The 16,356-nt window shown below is 42.5% G+C and overlaps 1 protein-coding gene across 1 annotated transcript; it reads left to right on the top strand.

Annotated features, from left to right (window-relative positions):
* The first annotated feature begins 7,243 nt into the window (after window positions 1-7,243).
* Window positions 7,244-10,206, top strand: LOC145867104 (haptoglobin-like). Its single transcript, XM_082971147.1, has 4 exons — window positions 7,244-7,380; window positions 7,709-7,821; window positions 8,988-9,256; window positions 9,442-10,206. Exons 1-4 carry the CDS (start codon window positions 7,376-7,378, stop codon window positions 10,003-10,005), a joined length of 951 nt encoding a protein of 316 aa, XP_082827273.1. The 5' UTR covers window positions 7,244-7,375; the 3' UTR covers window positions 10,006-10,206.
* The last annotated feature ends 6,150 nt before the right edge of the window (window positions 10,207-16,356 follow it).

Raw genomic sequence — 16,356 nt, 5'->3', positions numbered from 1 at the left:
ATGGATTACAGGCAACATTCGCACTGAGCTAAAGGGTAGAGCTGCCGCTTTCAAGGTGCGGGACTCTAACCCGGAAGCCCATAACAAATCCTGCTATGCCCTGTGACAAACCATCAAACAGGCAAAGTGTCAATACAGGGCTAAGATTGAATCATATTACACTGGCTCCGATGCTCATCTTATGTGGCAGGGCTTGCAAACTATTACAGACTACAAAGGGAAGCACAGCCGCGAGCTGCCCAGTGACACGAGCCTACCAGATGAGCTAAATCACTTCTATGCTCACTTCGAGGCAAGCAACACTGAGGCATGCATGAGAGCATCAGCTGTTCCGGACGACTGTGTGATCATGCTCTCCGTTGCCGACGTGAGTAAGACCTTTAAACAGGTCAACATACACAAGGCTAGCCTCCCGGGTGGCGCAGTGGTCTAAGGTGCTAGCTGTGCCACCAGAGATTCGAGGTTTGAGCCTAGGCTCTGTCGCAGCCGGCAGCGACCGGGAGGCCCATGGGGCAGTGCACAATTGGCCCAGCATCGTCCGGGTTAGGGAGGGTTTGGCCGGCAGGGATATCCTTGTCTCATCGCGCACTAGCGACTCCTGTGTCGGGCCGGGCGCAGTGCACGCTGACCAGGTCACCAGGTGTACGGTGTTTCCTCCGACACATTGGTGCTGCTGGCTTCCGGGTTGGATGGGCATTGTGTCAAGAAGCAGTGTGGCTAGGTTGGGTTGTGTTTTGGAGGATGGCTCTTGACCTTTGCCTCTCCCGAGTCCGTACGGGAGTTGCAGCAAAGCGACAAGACTGTCACTACTACCAATTGGATACCATGAAATTGGGGAGAAAAAAAGGGGTAAAAAATAATAAAAAATAACATACACAAGGCTGCGGGGCCAGATGGATTACCAGGATGTGTGCTCCTGGCATGTGCTGACCAACTGGCAAGTGTCTTCACTGACATTTTCAACATGTCCCTGATTGAGTCTGTAATACCAACAAGTTTCAAAAAGACCACCATAGTCCCAGTGCCCAAGAACACAAAGGCAACCTGTCTAAATGACTCACGCACTCACGTCTGTAGCTGTGAAGTGCTTTGAAAGGTTGGTAATGGCTCACATCAACACCATTATCCCAGAAACCCTAGACCCACTCCAATTTGCATACCGCCCAAACAGATCCACAGATGATGCAATCTCTATTGCACTCCACACTGCCCTTTCCCACCTGGATAAAAGGAACACTTATGTGAGAATGCTGTTCATTGACTACAGCTCAGCGTTCAACACCATAGTACCCTCAAAGTTCATCACTAAGCTAAGGATCCTGGGACTAAACACCTCCCTCTGCAACTGGATCCTGGACTTCCTGACGGGCCAGGTGGTGAGGGTAGGTAGCAACACATCTGCCACGCTGGTCCTCAACACTGGAGCTCCCCAGGGGTGTGTGCTCAGTCCCCTCCTGTACTCCTTGTTCACCCATGACTGCATGGCCAGGCACGACTCCAACCTAATCATTAACCTGTTAGGGCTAGGGGGCAGTATTGACACGGCTGGATAAAAAACATACCCAATTTAATCTGGTTACCACTCCTACCCAGTAACTAGAATATGCATATACTTATTACATATGGATAGAAAACACCCTAAAGTTTCTAAAACTGTTTGAATGGTGTCTGTGAGTATAACAGAACTCAAATGGCAGGTCAAAACCTGAGAGATTCCTTTACAGGAAGTGGCCTGTCTGACCATTTCTTGAACTTCTTTTCCATCTCTATCTTTTACTAAGGATCTCTGCTCTAACGTGACACTTCCTACGTCGTCCATAGGCGCTTAGAGCCCGGGAAAAAACAGAATGTCGTCATCCCAGCCCCAGGCTGAAACACATTATCGCCTTTCTCAAGTGGCCGATCAAGGGACTCTGGGCTTAGGCGCGTGACCCGACCGCCCCCGCCTTTGTGATTTTTTTCCTCTGTTTGCCGAAAAGGAGATTCCCTGTCGGAATATTATCGCTTTTCTACGAGAAAAATGGCGTAAAAATTGATTTTAAACAGCGGTTGACATGCTTCGAAGTACGCTAATGGAATATTTAGAATTTTTTTGTCACGAATTGCGCCATGCGCACGACCCTTCTTTACCATTTCGGATAGTGTCTGGAACGCACGAACAAAACGCCGCTATTCGGATATAACGATGGATTATTTTGGACCAAACCAACATTTGTTATTGAAGTAGCAGTCCTGGGAGTGCATTCTGACGAAGACAACAAAAGGTAATCAAACTTTTATAATAGTAAATATGATTATGGTGAGTGCTAAACTTGCCGGGTGTCTAAATAGCTAGCCCGTGATGCCTGGGCTATGTACTTAGAATATTGCAAAATGTGCTTTCACCAAAAAGCTATTTTAAAATCGGACATATCGAGTGCATAGAGGAGGTCTGTATCTATAATTCTTAAAATAATTGTTATGCTTTTTGTGAACGTTTATCGTGAGTAATTTAGTAAAATGTTAGCGAATTCCCCGGAAGTATGCTAGTTCTGAACGTCACATGCTAATGTAAAAAGCTGGTTTTTGATATAAATATGAACTTGATTGAACAAAACATGCATGTATTGTATAACATAATGTCCTAGGGTTGTCATCTGATGAAGATCATCGAAGGTGAGTGCTGCATTTAGCTGTCTTCTGGGTTTTGGTGACATTATATGCTAGCTTGAAAAATGGGTGTCTGATTATTTCTGGCTTGGTACTCTGCTGACATAATCTAATGTTTTGCTTTCGTTGTAAAGCCTTTTTGAAATCGGACAGTGTGGTTAGATTAACGAGAGTCTTGTCTTTAAATAGCTGTAAAATAGTCATATGTTTGAGAAATTGAAGTAATAGGATTTTTAAGGTTTTGAAAATCGCGCCACAGGCTTCAAGTGGCTGTTACGTAGGTGGGACGAATTCGTCCCGCCTAGCCCATAGAGGTTAAGTTTGCAGTCGACACAACAGTGGTAGGCCTGATCACCGACAACGACGAGACAGCCTATAGGGAGGAGGTCAGAGACCTAGCCAGGTGGTGCCAGAATAACAACCTATCCCTCAACGTAACCAAGACTAAGGAGATGATTGTGGACCACAGGAAAAGGAGGACCGAGCACGCCCCCATTCTCATCAACGGGGCTGTAGTGGAGCAGGTTGAGAGCTTCAAGTTCCTTGGTGTCCACATCAACAACAAACTAGAATGATCCAAACACACCATGACAGTCGTGAAGAGGGCACGACAAAGCCTATTCCCCCTCAGGAAACTAAAAAGATTTGATATGGGTCCTGAGATTCTCAAAAGGTTCTACAGCTGCAACATCGAGAGCATCCTGACTGGTTGCATCACTGCCTGGTATGGCAACTACTCGGCCTCTGACCGCAAGGCACTACAGAGGGTAGTGCGTACGGCCCAGTACATCACTGGGGCTAATCTGCCTGCCATCCAGGACCTTTACACCAGGCGGTGCCAGAGAAAGGCCCTAAAAATTGTCAAAGACCCCAGCAACCCCAGTCATAGACTGTTCTCTCTACTACCGCTTGGCAAGCGGTACCGGAGTGCCAAGTCTAGGACAAAAAGGCTTCTCAACAGTTTTTACCCCCAAGCCATAAGACTCCTGAACAGGTAATCAAATGGCTACCCGGACTATCTGCATTGGGTCCCGCCACCCACCACCCGCCAACCCCTCTTTTACGTTACTGCTACTCTCTGTTCATCATATATGCATAGTCACTTTAACCATATCTACATGTACATACTACCTCAATCAGTCTGACTAACCGGTGTCTGTATGTAGCCTCGCTACTTTTATAGCCTCGCTACTGTATATAACCTCTCTACTGTATGTAGCCTGTCTTTTTACTGTTGTTTTATTTCTTTACTTACTTACCTATTGTTCACCTAATACCTTTTATGCACTATTGGTTAGAGCCTGTAAGTAAGCATTTCACTGTACACCTGCTGTATTCAGCGCACGTGACAAATCAACTTTGGTGAAAATCTCCTAGAGATGAACGTACTTTGGTGCAAAAAGTGCAAATCAATCCCAGAACAACAGCAAAGGACCTTGTGAAGATGGTGGAGGAAACAGGTACAAAAGTATCTATATCCACAGTAAAACGAGTCCTATATCAACATAAGGCCACTCAGCAAGGAAGAAGCCACTGCTCCAAAACCACCATAAAAAAAGCCAGACTACAGTTTGCAACTGCACATGGGGACAAAGATCGTACTTTTTTGAGAAATGTCCTCTGGTCAGATGAAACAATACAATAACTGTTTGGCCATAATGACCATCGTTATGTTTGGAGGAAAAAGGGGGAGGCTTGCAAGCCGAACAACACCATCCCAACCGTGAAGCACTGGGGAAGCACGGGGGTGGCAGCATCATGTTGTGGGGGTGCTTTGCTGCAGGAGGGACTGGTGCACTTCACAAAATAGATGGCATCATGAGGTAGGAAAATGATGTGGATATATTGATGCAACATCTCAAGACATCAGTCAGGAAGTTAAAGCTTGGTCTCAAATGGGTCTTCCAAATGGACAATGACCCCAAACATACTTCCAATGTTGTGGCAAAATGGCTTAAGGACAAACAAAGTTAATGTATTGGAGTGGCGATCACAAAGCCCTGACCTCAATCCTATAGAAAATGTGTGGGCAGAACTGAAAAAGTGTGTGCGAGCAAGGAGGTCTACAAACCTGACTCAGTTACACCAGCTCTGTCAGGAGGAATGGGGCAAAATTCACCCAACATATTGTGGGAAGCTTGAGGAAGGCTACCCAAAACCTTTGACCCAAGTTAAAAATTTAAAGGCAATGCTACCAAATACTAATTGAGTGTATGTAAACTTCTGACCCACTGGGAATGCGATGAAAGAAATAAAAGCTGAAATAAATTATTCTCTCTACTATTATTCTGACATTTCACATTCTTAAAATAAAGTGGTGATCCTAACTGACCTAAGACAGGGGACTTTTACTAGAATTAAATGTCAGGAATTGTGAAAAACTGAGTTTAAATGTATTTGGGTAAGGTGTATGTAAACCTCCAACTTCAACGGTATAGCTCCCTGGCTAACTTCAAGCATCAGCTATTTGAGCAGCTTACCGATCATTGCAGCTGTACACAGCCCATCTGTAAATAGCCCATCCAACTACCTACAAATCAAATCAAATGTATTTATATAGCCCTTCGTACATCAGCTGAAATCTCAAAGTGCTGTACAGAAACCCAGCCTAAAACCCCAAACAGCAAGCAATGCATGTGAAAGAAGCACGGTGGCTAGGAAAAACTCCCTAGGAAAAACTCCCTAGAAAGGCCAAAAACCTAGGAAGAAACCTAGAGAGGAATCAGGCTATGAGGGGTGGCCAGTCCTCTTCAGGCTGTGCAGGGTGGATATTATAACAGAACATGGTCAAGATGTTAAAATGTTCATAAATGACCAGCATGGTCAGATAATAATAATCATTGTAGTTGTCGAGGGTGCAACAAGCACGTCCGGTGAACAGGTCAGGGTTCCATAGCCGCAGGCAGAACAGTTGAAACTGGAGCAGCAGCATGGCCAGGTGGACTGGGGACAGCAAGGAGTCATCATGCCAGGTAGTCCTGAGGCATGGTCCTAGGGCTCAGGTCCTCCGAGAGAGAGAAAGACAGAAAGAGAGAAAGAGAGAATTAGAGAGAGCATATTTAAATTCACACAGGACACCAGATAAGACAAGAGAATACTCCAGATGTAACAGACTGACCCTAGCCCCCCGACACATAAACTACTGCAGCATAAATACTGGAGGCTGAGACAGGAGGGATCAGAAGACACTGTGGCCCCATCCGATGATACCCCCGGACAGGGCCAAACAGGCAGGATATAACCCCACCCACTTTGCCAAAGCACAGCCCCCACACCACTAGAGGGATGTCTACAACCACCAACTTACCGTCCGAAGACAAGGCCGAGTATAGCCCACAAAGATCTCCGCCATGGCACAACCCAAGGGGGGGCGCCAACCCATCCCCATATTGTTTTATTTACTTTTTCTGCTCTTTTGCCCCCCAGTATTTCTACTTGCACATCATCATCTGCACATCTATCACTCCAGTGTTAATAACACTGGATTTTTTTATTGTGTTATTGACTGTGTGTTTGTTTATTCCATGTGTAACTCTGTGTTGTTGTTTGTGTCGCACTGCTTTGCTTTATCTTGGCCAGGTCGCAGTTGTAAATGAGAACTTGTTCTCAACTGGCCTACCTGGTTAAATAAAGGACTTGTTCTCAACTGGCCTACCTGGTTAAATAAAGGACTTGTTCTCAACTGGCCCACCTGGTTAAATAAAGGACTTGTTCTCAACTGGCCTACCTGGTTAAATAAAGGACTTGTTCTCAACTGGCCCACCTGGTTAAATAAAGGACTTGTTCTCAACTGGCCCACATGGTTAAATAAAGGACTTGTTCTCAACTGGCCTACCTGGTTAAATAAAGGTGAAATAAATGTTTTTGTTTATAAAAACAAATGTCTGACATCAATGTGTGAGCAACTACAATAATTGAATATGGTCAATTTCAAACATTTGTATATAACATAAACATACTGTTGACATGTAGGCTATGGTGTAATGGAATGGTTTGCCTTGTGTGGTAGGTTTTGTGGGTTTTGACACTCTTATGTAGGTGTTATAACCAGCCATAAAATAACTCAATATATGTCACAACAGGTCCAAATATGTGTCATAACAGTGTTATGACCATATTATAACAGGCTATGACAAGTTATGTCAGCTGTTATGACATATTATGACATGGTTATGACTGTGTCATAATGTTTTATGACGCTGGATGTCAAGTACAGTGTTACCAAAGTGAGTCGTAAACAGCAAATGTGAGTCAACAACAAACAACAACAACTATGACGGTATCACATTTTTTAAATAACACACTCTGATGCGGCATTTATATGCACCTCATTTACTTTCAATAAACCAAATTGACGCACAAATTATAGATGTGCTGTGTCCTGTTCTGATTTCATAATTCATACCCTATGAAATGATTTATCCCTCAGATGGTCTTCTCTGATACTAGTTGGCTGTGGCTGAGCTCCAGATGGGGTCAGGGTTAGGGTTTGGACACGATTCCAATAATGGGTTGGCATGAACAGAGATTTTGCAATCTCTCCGATTTTCGGGAATCAGAACTGAAGCTGTGTCCAGCAAAATTCCCAGCGGTGGGCAGACAGGGGGTGAGTTCTCTCCTCAGCAGATATAAGGCCTTGGTCCTATAACTTCTCACGGAGTACCATCGTCTTTACAGAGGAGACACAGCTCAACATACAAACTGATAAACAGATATTTCCATCAAAATGTGGTATGTTATACTTTTCATATTCTTTCTTCAACAAAACCCTAGTTGCCTGGCAATTGTTGTCATTGCAGTACCAATCCAAATGAATCTCTGAAATGTCTTTGGACAATGGATCTTTGTAAAATGGCAGGGAAACACAGCTACTTAAATCTTTCAAAAAACATTCAAATTGCTCTAGCTAGAGACCTTTTCTAAATATAGGTTAACAAGCAAGCCCAGAGACTTCCTAAGTAAAGGAACCGTTAGTTGTGGTACTAGTGAGTGTTTGGGCGCTGTCTGTCAGTTGGCTCTGTGTGTGTGTACTGTACTTATGTGTTCCTTCTGTCCGCAGGTCATCCCTGGTAGTGCTCCTCGCGGCCTCCTGTGTCTGTCTGGAACAGGACAAAATCAAAATCAAAATCAAAATCAAAACCAAATCAATTGATGAGATGTCAGACAATTCAGGTAGCTATCTGTCTAACTGACACATAACCAACTCCCTGCCTTATGCCAATACGGGCTTACTTTTTCTGATTTAGATTGAAATGTCAACAAAGTGAGAGGGATGAAACGTTTTCAAACAAAAACATGTACATTTTAAAGATCATTGACAACCTTTCTTGTCCCATGTCTATGTTAAGGTGGGTGTTAGTGACACCATTGATGCAGAATATCGCCCAAAAATATTGGACTTACACATTACACGTGTGTTTTCACACGTGCAATTTGTCTATTTCCGAAACATATTATATTTGCTGGCCCATTGTGACTGGTTCGTGTAAGGATATCACTCACATTTCAATTACACTGTCACTCTCATCGGATGTTCTGAAGCCAATCTTCACTATGGATCCCCTTACGCAACTCTGAGCTGAGCAGACACAAGCTGTTCCTATTCAGCCTGTTGGAGAATACAGTAGCTGTGGCCAAAATGAGGATGTCACCATCACTTTCAAGTGAGAACCTTGTTAAGTCTCACGGCTCACAGCTATTATCCCGATTATCTTAAAAATCGATTCAGCAGCGACACACATGAGATGACAGGGATCAAAGAGAAGGCAAGCAGGGAGGAAAGGAAGGAGAGATCCTCAGTCTCAGCTTCCTCCAAGCTGGATGGTAAAATATGTCATTAGGAAAATCTACAGAGCATGAAAGCCTTGAAAAGTAAAATTCCTCAAAATCCACCTCTCATCAAACGTTTCAGGAAAATGTTTGAGAAGAGAAATGACACTAATTCCATCCTCATCTAGGTTTCTGCGTATTGTGACCTCCAAGGTAATTCTGTGAAAGCTAGCCTTGTCTGGCTCAAGTCATGACAACACTTATTTTTTTTAGATAATAGTAGATGATTAATGAATTTACTGAACTTTTGTCAGGTCAAAGCTAAAAGGTTCCAGAAAGCTACTACCAAATGCTATGTGTATTCAAGTGAATAGTGTTGATTTTAGCAAACTCAAACTCAAACTAAAACCAAGGCTGGAATTGTATTGAGGCACATTTCATTTTTCTGCAATAATCTTTTATGGTTGTGTTTGAGTTGCACAGCAGTAAGTGCTAGGTGGTGCTGAGTTGGGGATGTTTTAACCATATAGAGATTGTATAGAAATAATGTTGTTGTGTTTCTTGCCCAGACCTGCGCTTCAGGCGTATGGTTGGGGGCACCCTGGCCCCTCATGTCCCCTGGCAGGCCATGGTCTATCTGAGTAAAAACGTCATGAACGGGGGCTTCGCTGGGGGAGCTCTAATCTCTGACCGCTGGGTCCTGACCGCTGGCAGGAACTTGTTTGTCAGGAAGAGTAGGCAGGACACCCAGGGGAAAGAACCAATCATCCCCAAGGTGTACCTAGGCATCACGCGATACTCCCAAGCCAATGACTCCAAAGAAGTTGCTGTAGAAAAGGTGAGCTAGTATACCCATTACCATCTCTTTCAAACAATATACAGACAATTCAGTATTTACAGCAAGCAGAACTGCACTGGGCTCTCTCACCTACATCATCATTTTCAGTCTTATAGGTAGTTAGAGCACAAATACAGTAGATCGTCAAAAAAAAGGTCCTATGAATTATTCCCTTCCCCTTCTAGGTGGTTCTGCACCCAGGCTTCCAGAGCGTGTCAGACTGGGACAACGACCTGGCTCTGATTCAGCTGAAGGAGCCATTCACCTTGAGCGAGGCTGTGATGCCCATCCCTCTGCCTGAGAGGGGTGAGGACCTGGCTGAGGCAGCCCAGGAGAAAGGCATCATCACAGGCTGGGGTTGGGGGGTCCACTTCACCCCCGCTGAGTCACTGAAACACCTGGTATTGCCTGTGGCATCGCATAGCTTCTGTAAGGCAGAGTACAACCGTGGTGGCAGCACTCCAACCATAGACGACAACATGTTCTGTACTGGAGCCAGCAAGTACCAGGAGAATGTGTGCTTTGGGGATGCAGGCGGTGCCCTGGCAGTCCAGGACCCCAAAGACGGCAGAGTGTATGCTGCAGGGATCCTGTCCTTCGATAAGGCCTGTGCCGTGAGGAAATACGCTGTCTACATGAAGCTCTCTGCCTACATGCCTTGGATCAACAGTGTCCTCAGGGGTGACAGTGAGAAATCAGCCAGTCTCCGCTCCAGTGTAATGTCTGAGATGTTTTCGAGGCAGTTGTAGCCTCCACTCAGCACAGTTTCAGATATGAGAGCCGGGGCTCATAATCTCCATTATGCCTTTGCTAACAAAGTAATTTTCTGACTTGATCTTGTAAAACTCTCTCAAGTTTCGACTTTCATTGAGTGTGTGCCCCCGCCTGATTGAGTGTGTCTTCCGATGTTGATTTCAAAGGATTTTCAATAAATTAATCTCTCCTAAGAAGTTTGGTTTCCGATGTTTCACCTTATAACTTTTATTCACATTTTCTTCAACTCATTTTAGAATGCTGGGAAACATATTTTAGATCATCTCTACAAGCTGGAACCTTAGAGCATGTTAGAGCCATTAAAACAAGTAGCCTACAGCTAGGACATGAGACGATTTTGAAGTTCATTTAAGTAATGGAATTATTAAGGAAAATTGTTATCTGGCCAAGGAGGATATTGTGTTGAGACCAGCAAGGGTTTTTTAGTAGATTTGTCATGAAAATCATTCAAGAAGGAAATAACTTGTTCTAAAATAGAGCTACATAAACGAGGGTCTAGAATCCCTCCCAGCAGGGGAATGGAGGTCATGTCACTCCTGGTTAGTGACTAATTTAAATACAGAAGACAAAAGGCTTGTCATCACAGCTCAACACTAGTTAATAGCTCTCTTGCTTTGGAGCAGCCTGCTGTACCACAATTTGTTCAGTTTCAACAAGAGATATCTCAGAAATGGTGCCGAAGAGTATGGCTGATGTTTTACATGCCCGTAATCAATTGTGCTATTTTGTTAATTTTTTTGTGTTGTTTGTAACTTATTTTTTAACTTATTTTGTACATAATGTTGCTGCTACCGTCTCTTACGACCGAAAATAACTTCTGGACATCAGAACTGGGATTACTCACCACGGACTGGTAGAAGCTTTTTCCTTTAATCTCTATGTACTAGGGGCTATGTGGGACGCATGCGTCCCACCCCTGGTACACCCTATCAACAACAGGTGAAATATCAAGAGTGCCAAATTTGAAAACAATTAAATGTCATAATTCAAATTTCTCAAAAATACAACTATCTTACACCCTTTGAAAGATAAACATCTCCTTAATCTAACCACGTTGTCCGATTTCAAAAAGGCTTTACGGCGAAAGCATAAAGTTAGATTATGTTAGGAGAGTACATTGACAATAGCTGTGTGTAATGTTTTGTCAATTCAAAGACAGGCATCACCAAAAGCAGAAAACCAGCTAAAATTATGCACTAACCTTTGACAATCTCCATCAGATGACACTCCTAGGACATTATGTTAGACAATACATGCATTTTTAGTTCTATCAAGTTCATATTTATATCCAAAAACAGCGTTTTACTATGGCGTTGATGTTGAGGAAATCGTTTCCCTCCAATAACCGCCAGTCAAATCAGCACGACAAATTAAATAATTACTATTCGAAAACATTGGTAAAATATTATATTGTCATTCAAAGAATTATAGATTTACATCTCTTGAATGCAACCGGATTGCCAGATTTAAAAATAACCTTACTGGGAAATCACACTTTGCAATAATCTGAGCACTGCGCCCATAAAAATACGCTTTGCGATACAGACTAACCGCCATGTTGGAGAGATCTAAAATCGAAAATACTATGTAAATAATCCATTACCTTTGATTCTCTTCATCAGATGTCACTTCCAGGAATCCCAGGTCCATAACAAATGTAGTTTTGTTCGAAAAAGCTCATAATTTATGTCCAAAAAGCTCTGTGTTGTTAGCACATGATCTATGCCAGCCGAACTTCTCATCATGAACGAGGGGAAAAAAAATATTTATGTTCGTTCAAACATGTCAAACGTTGTATAGCATAAATCATTAGTGCCTTTTTCAACCAGAACATGAATAATATTCAAGGCGGACATTTGCATTCTCTTTTCAAACGTTTCGGAACGAGAGTACCCAACATGAACTCGCGCGCCAGAGTCTAATCGGCCACCACCGTTCCAAGGCTCTTGTTCGTTCAGTTCTCACAGTATAAGACTCAAACCACTTTCTAAAGACTGGTGACATCTAGTGGAAGCCATAGGAAGTGCTCAACAATTAATAAGCCCCTGTGTGTTTCAATGGCATAGGCTTAAAGGTAATTCAACACATCAGGTATCCACTTCCTGTCAGAATTTGTCTCAGGGTTTTGACTGCCATATGAGTTCTGTTATCCTTACAGACACCATTCAAACAGTTTTAGAAAATTCAGAGTGTTTTCTATCCAAACCTGAACAATAATATGCATATTCTAGCTTCTGAGTTGGTGTAGGAGGCAGTTAAAAATGGGCACATATTTTTTTCAAAATTCTCAATACTGCCCCCTAGCCCCAAGAGGTTGTTCCTTTTTCCCCCACGCTGTTTGTGGGGTGTTGCCTCTTTGTGTTTTGAGCAGTTAACGTATCTGCATTTTCTTGGTTTTGTGTACGTGTTTATTTCAGTGTGAAGAATAAACATGTGTTCGCTCCCAGCTGCGCTTTGGTCCTCTTCCTCATCACCCGACGACGATCGTTACACAGAGATGTTAAAAATCTGTTTAAAAAATCGTCAAAGAGTAATTATTTTAACCTAAAGCATTTAATAAAGACACTTATAGTACAATATTATGGGGAATAGGAATGAGAGGGCTACGTACACCATTTTAGGAAGGGATCACAGCAGTGATTGAATGAGGGTATGAGGCATGAGTTGAGGTGTTCAGAGGCTTGACCAGTGCAGGACAGGATTTGACTGGGAAGACAATAACACAAAAACACTACACAGTGAGACAAAAGAGCTAAGAATGAGTCATAGATGTGTAATAATGTGATTGTGTTTGTGATTGACTCTACACAAAGTAATGAGAGAAAATTGACAGGGGTTTCCTCACAGTGCTTGGAGAGGAAACATTCAATGTGCCAGTGGATGAGTGGGCCACATGAGACATGGCTTCCAGTTCATGTGAGGAGGTAGTTGACAATGGTAGTGGAGTGGTCATCGCTTGTTAAATCATGGAACAGGAGGGAATTCAGTTGGAAATACAAATAGCAGATACGTTCCCTTGAAGCTGAGCCATCGTAGGTTTGAACAACAAGTTTGTCCATGAAGATAAACACGGAATTCAAATCTCACCCACTTGGCAAATCAAAGTAGCCCAAGAAACTTTTTCTGAATAAAGCCCTGATCATCCACATACAGTACCTGACGATAACTGAGAACGGCAAGCAGACTGGTGGCAACCATAGGTCCCAGAGTGGGGGGGGGGGCAATTTTTTTGCCCTGGGACCCAGAGTTTATCCTTATCTGTTGACCTAACCAGGAAAACTCTGGACCCTATGAGGTATGACAATGATGAATCAGTTGTAAAAGGTTTTGTAAGGGCTCTGATGGAACCAGTTTTAACTAAATCAGGGCACATGGTTTTAATAGCTCTTAGGGCTCGCGGACCGCTACCGGGACACCTACGACAACATCCGGTGAAATTGCAGAGCACCAAATTCAAAATAGAAATATCGTAATATTAAACATTCATGAAAATACAAGTGTCATACATCATTTAAAAGCTTAGAATCTTGGCAATCGAACTGCGTTGTCAGATTTCAAAAAGGCTTTACGGTGAAAGCATAGCATTCGATTATCTGAGGACAGCACCCCACAATAACATATTTTCCAAACAAGCACAGGCGTCACAGAATCCCAAATAGCGATAAAATAAATCACTTACCTTTGAAGATCTTCCTCTGTTTGCAATCCCGAGGGTCCCAGCTACACAATGAATGGTCGAGTCCTTCTTTATATCCCAAATCAGTCTGTTTAGCAGGCGCCATGACTTCAGAAATCCACTCCTTCAACATGCAGACACCAGCACACCACTGAAGCCATTAAGAACTATATTCAAAAACACACCTGGTAAACTGTTCAATCACCAGGCACACGACTCAACATAGTTCAATGACAGAGACTGTGGACTTAGAATAAAAAATAAAAATTGTGAAAATTAATAAAATAAAGTTGCAGCTGTCTTTGATATGGTCAAAATTAACTAACTGCTATCTTGAAATGTAGAGAAAGTGTTTTAAAATAGGCATCCAATCATTTGAAAATTAGTCGAAAGGCTAAGTGATTCTCTTCCTGAGAAGAAGCTGACAGCCTTCAAACAGAGCAAAAAAAGTGGTCCCAAAAAATATGTCAAATTGAATCAAAAAATGATACAGCTGTCTTTAATAAGATCAAACTGAACTAACTGCTATCTTGAAATGTTGAAAAAGTGTTTTTAAATAGGCATCCTATCATTTGAAAATTAGTTGAAAGGCTAAGTGATTCTCCTCCTGAGAAGAAGTTGACAGCCTTCAAACATAGTGCAAAAAAAGTGGGCGTGAACATAGAATATTTTTGGGTCCAAAAAAATAATATACAGCTGTCTTTAATAAGATCAAACTGAACTAACTGCTATCTAGAAATGTTGAAAAAGTGTTTTTAAATAGCTCAGTCATATCACTCAATATGAGTCAAAATCTGTCACATCCAGGAGTGCTCATTATGTCAAAAATGAAAAAAATAACAACTCACAGCTGTGTTAATAGACCCAACTCAAACATCTGCTATCTTGAAATGTCCAAAAAAGGTATTTAAATGGGTCTACCAGACATCTTCTGGAGAGAAGAAGGCTCGATCTTTTCTCAAGAAGAACAATCTTCATACCATAAGACAGTTCTTCTTGAGAGAAGATAAGGTCAGGGACTCCTGTCTTACTTTCTGTCATGTTGAGATGGGTTTCCCTGTCTTACTTTCTGTCATGTTGAGATGGGTTAGTTCTTCTTGAGAGAACTAACCCAAAATTAGTCTAACTAACCCAAAATTAGTTAGGTGTGTCCATCCAGGGGAACGTCCCTGGTGGTGTGTCCTTCCAGGGGAACGTCCCCGGAGGTGTGTCCTTCCAGGGGAATCAGTGCCAGTAGCTCTTCTTTAAAGTCATTTCCATGAAAATAACAGACATAAACACACATCTGTGCTACATGGGTGTTGTCAGTTCTCTCATCAATAGCCAGGGGAAAATGCTCAGCCTGACTGAGCCCCTCCAGAACAATCCTATACACGTCATCCGCCAGAGCACAGACACGGCGTCCGGCTGATGTCACAGACAGGAGCACCTGTTTGACAGACGCAATTAGGCTATCCATAGACTTGTCTGTAGCCAATTCCTCCAAAACTGTCACCATGCATTTTTTAAACAGCTCTGCGTCTGTGAAGGGCATGTTGTGTTTGGTTAGAACCCAGGATGCTTTTAGGAAGCACTTGTGACCTCCTGTTGTTGGGTCAGGCCACGAAGGAGGATTCTACTGCCGTGTTTGTAGCTTGTAGTTAATGCTTCAGTGATTCTGCTTCAGGCCTCTGTCTGGGGCGGGAAGGCTACTTTGAAAGTACCATGTTTAGATTCATAATGCCGTCTGAGATTGAATTCTTTGCAAACAAGACACACTCTGGCTTGGCATTGGAGAAATATGGTAAGATGAATGGATCTCTCTGTCCGTTCTTCCCTGAAACTTTGATTTTCATTATCCACCTTTCTTTTGTTACTTTTTGAGAGCGACATGTTCTCTTGCTATCAAGCTCATTGTTCTGAATGAATGTTGACATTAATAAAGTAGTGTAGACTACAGTAGGCTACGTAGACCTGTTTTTCCCCACCAATCAACGCACAGAGAAATAAACAAAAAGTTATAATTGAATAGAGATATTGGTGATTTTATGATTTTATCAGATCTAAATTATTTTATTGTCACTGAATGTACTATGTACTAATCAAATGTGTTAAACATGTTAAATTTGTAGTGTAGGCCTATTAATTGTGCTAATATTATACGCTAATTATGTTCTGGCCCGCCCACTTTAACTCAGAAAAAAATTCTCCCGATGTCACGTCCTGACCATAGAAAGCTGTTATTTTCTATGGGAGAGTAGGTCAGGGCGTGACAGGGGGGTTTTCTAGTTTAGTTTTTCTATGTTGTTTTCTAGTTTTGTATTTCTATGTTGGGTTTTGTTTGGGATGATCTCCAATTAGAGGAAGCTGGTCATCGTTGTCTCTAATTGGAGATCATACTTAAGTAGGTGTTTTTCCCACCTTTGTTTGTGGGAGATTGTTTTTGAGTAGTGTATGTTTCACCTCTACATCACATTTTTTTTTTTGTTCTTTAGTTTATGTGTATGTATTGAATAGTTTCACAGTTCAATAAAATATGTGGAACGATAATCACGCTGCACTTTGGTCCGCTCCTCTCTATGACAACCGTGACACCCGAAGCCAAATCTAGTTGACAAACCCTGTTTTATAGTATGTCATGGCCTTTACTGGCCAACTGCTGTTATGTTTA

This window comes from Salmo salar, unplaced genomic scaffold (genome assembly GCF_965601325.2).
Source record: "Salmo salar unplaced genomic scaffold, fSalSal1 ptg000206l, whole genome shotgun sequence".
In the NCBI taxonomy this organism is placed as follows: Eukaryota; Metazoa; Chordata; class Actinopteri; order Salmoniformes; family Salmonidae; genus Salmo; species Salmo salar.
The sequence above is the reverse complement of the archived record's forward strand: the minus strand, read 5'-3'. Positions and strand labels throughout refer to the sequence as shown.

Bases quoted from the DNA above. Each gene is read 5' to 3' on its own strand.
- LOC145867104 (XM_082971147.1), top strand. The intron at 7,822-8,987 runs GTAGCTATCTGT...TTTCTTGCCCAG, and splicing joins TGAGATGTCAGACAATTCAG to ACCTGCGCTTCAGGCGTATG. The intron at 9,257-9,441 runs GTGAGCTAGTAT...TTCCCCTTCTAG, and splicing joins AAGAAGTTGCTGTAGAAAAG to GTGGTTCTGCACCCAGGCTT.